The 6490-nt window shown below is 40.6% G+C and overlaps 1 protein-coding gene across 3 annotated transcripts in view; it reads right to left on the bottom strand.

Moving 5' to 3' along the window:
- Positions 1-5715, bottom strand: part of LOC137879139 (T-cell surface antigen CD2-like) — a 6937-nt gene extending 1222 nt beyond the window's left edge. The window contains exons 1-9 of one of the 3 annotated variants that reach the window (XM_068719739.1): positions 5397-5715; positions 4871-4944; positions 1817-2107; positions 1568-1647; positions 1185-1359; positions 986-1048; positions 634-711; positions 324-550; positions 1-233 (exon numbers count right to left, since the gene is read on the bottom strand). The exon at positions 1-233 is cut by the window's left edge and continues 1222 nt beyond it. In XM_068719739.1, the coding sequence (XP_068575840.1) occupies positions 135-233; positions 324-550; positions 634-711; positions 986-1048; positions 1185-1359; positions 1568-1647; positions 1817-2107; positions 4871-4943 (1086 nt within the window). In that variant the 5' untranslated portion in view covers position 4944; positions 5397-5715 and the 3' untranslated portion in view covers positions 1-134. Of the gene's footprint in view, positions 234-323; positions 551-633; positions 712-985; positions 1049-1184; positions 1360-1567; positions 1648-1816; positions 2108-4870; positions 5041-5396 lie in introns of those variants that run through there. The other 2 variants (XM_068719737.1, XM_068719738.1) reach the window with 2 other exon arrangements.
- Between the last annotated feature and the right edge of the window lie 775 nt (positions 5716-6490).

The following is a 6490-nucleotide window of genomic DNA, read 5'->3' as shown; positions in this document are numbered from 1 at the left end:
TCTGAGTCTGAATTAATTCATCAAAACATCAATAGAGGAGTAAAGAAAACAGCTGAAATGAAGAAAAATAAGAAAAGCAGGTGAACTTAGAAAAGAAGAGGAGTGACTTCATTTTCTAACACACTCACATGGTGTCACACTCTTTGTGCTTTGGCAGCTTTCTTTATTATCTTCCTGGGCTGAGGAAGAGGAGGTGGCTGCTCTTCATCAATGTCTCCAGGTGGTCTGGGGGCCTGAGGGGTAAAGGGAGAAGGAGTAGAGCGTCAGATCGGACGCCGCACTGACGTTTCAGGTAAGAGCTCCTCACCGGGACCTCCTCCTACCTGTGCAGGTCTCCGGGGGCTGGGCAGAGGGCGAGCGCCGGGCTGGTCGGGGTTTCTGGGATGTTGCTGTTTGGAGCGCTGCTGGCGGGGACCGGTGTGGCCGGCCGGCTGCTTGTGGGGATGATGATGGTGATGGGACTGTTGATGGGGATGTTGCTCTTGAGGATGATTGTGTTGATGGTGCTGATGCTGGTCGTTGGTCCACGCCAACCGAAGCTCCCCCTCTTCTGTCGGGTGAGAAAATAAATGTTTTTTAAAACATGAATTATGACGATAACATCATTAAAAATAAGAATAAGTAAAACCTCACCCTTCAGTTGCAAGCGTTTCCTCCGCTTGCTGCGGACGCAGCAAACAATAACGACGATAATCAGCAACAGAACAACACCTGATGAGGATGAACAGATATCAAGTACAATTCATTTTAAGGTACTGGTTATGAAGCAGTCTCAGTTTCATACCGATGTCTGTATTTGACCCACATAAGTAATTGAGACCATCAGCGAGAAGATTAGCTATTTCTATATAGTTGTTCTTAATGCTCGTCATCTGTGCCACCGGGTTCACTAGAAACTCCCAGGCCGTAGCTGGACCCCCAGTGTCTTAGTATACAATCTGATAAAAGCTTCCATCCAGGGAGCTACACAGGAGAGCAGACGTACCTCCTCCGGCGCCCACAAAAATCCACGTATTAATTCCGAGTAGCGTTTCAGGGAAAAAGGACGCTAGAGAGGGAAAGAAGAGGTGAAGACACACATTGAAAAAGTATTGATTCTGAATATTTCGCTGGTTTTGCTTGATGGGCTGAAAGCAACACATAACCTGCAGGCCATCCGGTCATTTATTATGTCTAATACTCACTGATTTCAATGCAGGGTTGTACAACAGCTGCGCTGGTCATAGAGTTGACTTTGTTGGAAACTCTGCAGCTGAAGGAATCTGTTTTCACCTGATCGGCCTGTCTTGTCAGAGTCTGACTTTTCTCCTTTTCCAACACGCCATTCATAAGCCACTCAAAGTTGTGATCCTTGGTCTGCTGGGGGAAAAAAAAGTGTCACCAACGGATGGATTGGAAGGTTCTCATGAGAATATGTAACGGAGTAGAACCTGGACAAACTCCGCGTTTCATTCTAATAAATCAGACATCTTTACGGTGTGCTCATGCTTGGTTATAGAGAGGAAAGTAGGCCACAGACCATCTCTACAGGCTCTACAAACACTTCCTCATCAACTTCTGTTCCCACCTTTGCTTGAACATCGCAGGTGAATTGGACATTTGCAGGTTTTTTGCATGCAGGCTTCACCACAGGCTTCAGGACAGGGTCTGAGTGGAGTAGATCGGACTTAAAGGTGTGCATTGTAAAAACACATGCATCACTTCTATGACGACATGATGTTTGCTGATTAGGATTTAGCCTCACAACCCACTTGAAGACAACAATAATACAAAATAAGTTATATTTCATGTGCACTAATATTTAGTTGTTACCTACCGATTACACATAAACCTTTGACTTCAAACTTAATCAATTTCTTTGCTCCATCTTTATCAAAAACTTCGGGGACGTAACTCCCACTGTTTTTCTTCATCACATTTGTCAGCTTCAGGGATCCGTTTTCAGAAATGAGCATCTTATTCCCTTCGAGAAATTCGCCAGCTTTTCGATCTACGATATATTTGTTGTCGTGCTTCCATCTCAGTCTGTCTGACTCGACCACCGTGGACATCATCGGCACCGTGAAGTTGGCGCCTGTTGCGAGATAGTCGCACACTTCCTTAGAATCTTTGGAACAGAAAGAAAAGAGAAGAAACACAGAGAATCAGACGGTGAATTTAACAAGTTCATGACAACTGATAGGCAGAATATTGTGATATTAGTTCAGTTGTTCCCATAACCAATACAAGACTGTTCTTATCAGATGAACCCACATCCTGAGTGCGTGGTGCCACTGCCAGCCAACAACATCCCACCACCTCGTGCCTCTTTTGGCTCTGACATCCAGGCCATCTGGTGGGAGTCGAGATATTTCACTGGATAAACTTTGACCGGCTACTGGCGCCGGATGAAAAGTCAAGGGGCCGTCAAAGTCGATGGGATTCATCCTCTGGGGACCACGCATGTGTGTACGAAAGCTCATAGCAGTCCATCAAAAAGTTGTCGAGATATCAATGTTTTTGTTGCATCACAAAAAGGAACAAAACTTGTTTTCAAGTTGGCTCTATGAGGAGTATACGGGAAACTCTCAAGTTTACTAAATACTTGATTTAATATTGGATTAAACCTTAACTTGGGAGACAATTTAGTTCCATTTCATCCACCTCACCTCGACATATATGCCTTTGACAATTACAATAACAGCATATTTAATGTCCAAAGTTGATGCACTTGTTCCTGAAATAAACAAAAATGTCTAGAACCGTTTGTCATTAGTGTGAATTGTCATTTATTGACAACCAGCTGACGTTTCAAGTCAATTAGAATAAAGTTCTTTATGTATGTTAGATGCTGATTATTGCTCGTTTGGATTCATACTTATATATTGGTCGTGTATTTAGGACTAATTCCATTTTTGTCAAAACAATTGGCCACATCACACTCTCGTGTGTGCGCATCCTGTACGGGAAATCTGAAACCGACCAAAGCATATGAAATGAAACTCTGCAGCCGCCCTGCACCGATCGCTTCACCTCGTCACAAAGTCTGCAGAGTGCACTGAAGGCGGACCGTGTGTGTGTGTGTGTGTGTGTGTGTGTGTGTGTGTGTGTGTGTGTGTGTGTGTGTGTGTTGTGTCCTAAAAAGTCCCGCGCAGCAAAAGGCGCTCTCATATGTGTCCCATTTAGTGTCCAAACTTTATTTCTATGTGTTAAAGACAAAGATCAGACTAGAGTTTGGCTGCAATTCTGAAGAATTTCTATTAAGGTCACATGACAGGAAATTAATGGTTGCATGAGTCACCATGTAAAGAAGAAACATGTCAATAATTTTCCATATGCAATTACAAAAAAACATTTGGTGGTTTCTTTGGAGCACACATTTGAGTCACTAGTCAATAAAGGCTTAATGATATAACAGGTGGGATTCTTTAAAACACGGCATGGACTCCTCTCATCCCACAGTTACTTTGCTCTTTCCATCAAACTCAGAGGAGTTCAACGATATATTTTTAAGGGCAAAATCCACCGTAAGACATTCCTCTTAAAGATAACAGCCTGGTCCCCTTTAACGATGAGGTATCACAAACTGCTTTAATGTAACAGGACTTTAAAGTCTTATCATCTCGGGATGATGGGGTTCTGCAGCTCTTGCTCAGTCTCTGGGACTCATTCCTCTCAGTTTTGGACCATCAGGGTCAGAATCTGTGGTCTGGAGACAGAGATGAGAACGATTTGATACCTCAAGATCTCTGGATAATGATTATAAACAACTCCAGGAAGGACGAGTGCAGGTTTCATGTGACACCACGTCTTCATCTTTGACATTTAAGAAATGAGGCAGTCAAATCTGCTTTTTGATAATAATCATTAATCATTTGTTTAGTTGAACAAATACCAAATGCAATGACAAAAACAAATAAATGACACTTTCAAAATATAAAAATGATTTTAACGTTTCATTGATTGACTACAGATCGTTCAGCAGCTTTTAATTAATTAACGTAATTATGTCTTTTGAATGTTTTTGTGTATTTGAACGTCAAAACCCTTTTAGTAAAATCATTATTCAACGTTTTCCATCGGAACTCTCTCAAACGTTTCTGTGCTGCATTCAGTCATTTTGTCCTCTCGTACATATTCATGTGTTTTATCATGTCAGGCTTTGCCTCCTGTTTGTCCGCTGTGACCTCACGTCTGACCGACGTTACCACATCTGCTCAATGATTTCTTGTCTCTGACTTGTCCGATTTAGAAAACAGTCTTTAATATGGATCTAATATATTTAGTTTGAGCATTTTTCTTAATATAATAGTTACATTTAAAGGATTAGTGCTGTGTTCCCGGACGTTTTAGCCCATTTATTGTATATTTTGCATCAACGGAAATCAGTTTATTTTCATTCTTAATGTTTTTCAACTTTTAGTTATTTTAGCTTTTACAATCTTGTGTTTAGTTGAGCATATATTAAATGCATTGTTATTAAAATGCAATAATAAAAAACAAGTAATTGTTAAGAGTTTACATTACAATAGCTTTAAGAAATATTAAAGTCATTTTACAGTTTCAGCATTTTAGACGACTACAGATCATTCAGCAACTCTCAATGTGAATTAAATACTGTACTGAAATAAATATAATTGTTTCAAATAAATATAAATGCTTGGTTTGGAAAATAATTGTCATTAATACATTTTGCTTTTCAAAAAACTTGTGAAAATAAATGTTAAGAATCAGAACGGTTACAGGAAGTGCGTTTGAACTCTGACACTAAAGAAGATCTTATGAAATGCATACTGCTTTAACATTCAAGTCAGACTGAAGTCCTTAAAATGCTCACATGATACCGTCTCCCTACCGAACGAGGAGTGTGTCTGGGTTCATCGTGCCGTACCTGTGGAGGAGATGGCGGAGCAGCAGAGCAGGAGCAGAGAGATGGTGGAGACAGCAGCCATCTTCATCACCATCCTCATCGTACAGAAAAGAAAGAACAGACGCTTTCCATTATCAAGGTTATTTCCTGTCACAGCAGCTACATCACCTCCTTTTAGTGTGTGTGTGTGTGTGTGTGTGTGTGTGTGTGTGTGTGTGTGTGTCGGCATACCTCTATATATATATATGTGTGTGTGTGTGTGTGTTTATGGTTTCTAAAGGAAGTGATCCAAGGGGCCCAATCTACTTTCATTGTCTTAGAACAAGTGAGCAAAATGTCATATTTAGAGAGCTTTACTGCGTCAGTGACTAAAAATATAACCGTGCCCTCCAGTTAAAGTTCATCCCCTAATCTCGACACAAACGCCAAACAATTACATTTTTAGTTGACAAAAAAAAGCATAAATTGGCATCAGTTGGAAACCACTTCCTCTTGTATTGTCAAAGTTTGGGGTTAGAAGTTAAAGTGACTGCATTTGTTTTCTCACCACTTTCCGTCCTCCCGCTTCTTGTCTTGCCGTTTTGTCCTTTAGAATCAGCAAGAATTCAAACTTCTTTGACAAGTCCATCTGACAAGTTAGGTCAGTTTTAATCTCAGAAGAACAAATTTGCTGTTTATTTTGGCTTGAAATAAAAGTTGCATCATCATCATCAACGGCAACATCCTGAAATGAACTTATACAAGTTTTTTATGTCTCTGACTGGTGAAATAAAATACTATAAACTGGGAAGTGAGATTCCTCTTCTCTCTGGTGATGTACTGCTGTAGCTTCAGTTCACACGCACAGGAACAAAGAAACTCACTGAAGCTCTGATTGTTGCTCAGAGAAGAGTCACTCCTGATTTTCACTTCCTCCTGCAGCTTTATTCTTCTTTTGGTTTTGGATTCGGACCTTGAGCTTGTTCCTGCTTGACCTGTGGGTGTGTGAGTTTATTCATATATATATATATATATATATATATATATATATATATATATATATATATATGAGCATGTATACGTCTGTAATCCTTTCAAAATAAATCACATTTCTGGTACTATTTGTGGCCAGCATTTTTTTATCAGTTACAACTATTAAATACATCTCGCTCCTCGACTCTCCGGCTTCCATCTCCATCTTGAAGGACATCCCAATTACAGTTTTTCTTGATTGCTTTGACCTGCTTAAAGAAACTGGGATCCACTCGGTTTTCATCGTCACTGTCTCAGCAGAGCACAAGACACCTCTTGCAAATGTGTTAACCCTTTCTCATTGGATTGACACATTTTCCCCACCCTTTTGCAGAACAGTTAACACGGATGTCATTCAAGCAGTCCAAACTCCATTGTTTTAGCTATGGTAACCAAAAAGAAACCATCTGTTCCTAACTATTAGAAACTACCTACATCAGTATGAAATCACTGAAGCACCTGTTTGACACTCCTTCACACAAATCTTCAATTAGCAATCAGTCTGCAGGCCTTAAAAGGTGCAGCGTCTGGGTTGTTCTTTGCCAACATGGATGGAAGAGGTTTAAGGCAGATGAGAGTGAGAGTAAGAGGTAGAGGGGTCTGAGGTCCGAGGTCCGAGGAAGAGGAGTC

The sequence above is a fragment of the Cebidichthys violaceus genome, unplaced genomic scaffold (assembly GCF_023349555.1).
Source record: "Cebidichthys violaceus isolate CVI_PGR_0920_01 unplaced genomic scaffold, fCebVio1.0.p SCAF_24, whole genome shotgun sequence".
NCBI lineage: Eukaryota > Metazoa > Chordata > Actinopteri > Perciformes > Stichaeidae > Cebidichthys > Cebidichthys violaceus.
This window is presented reverse-complemented; position numbering and strand designations above follow the sequence as displayed.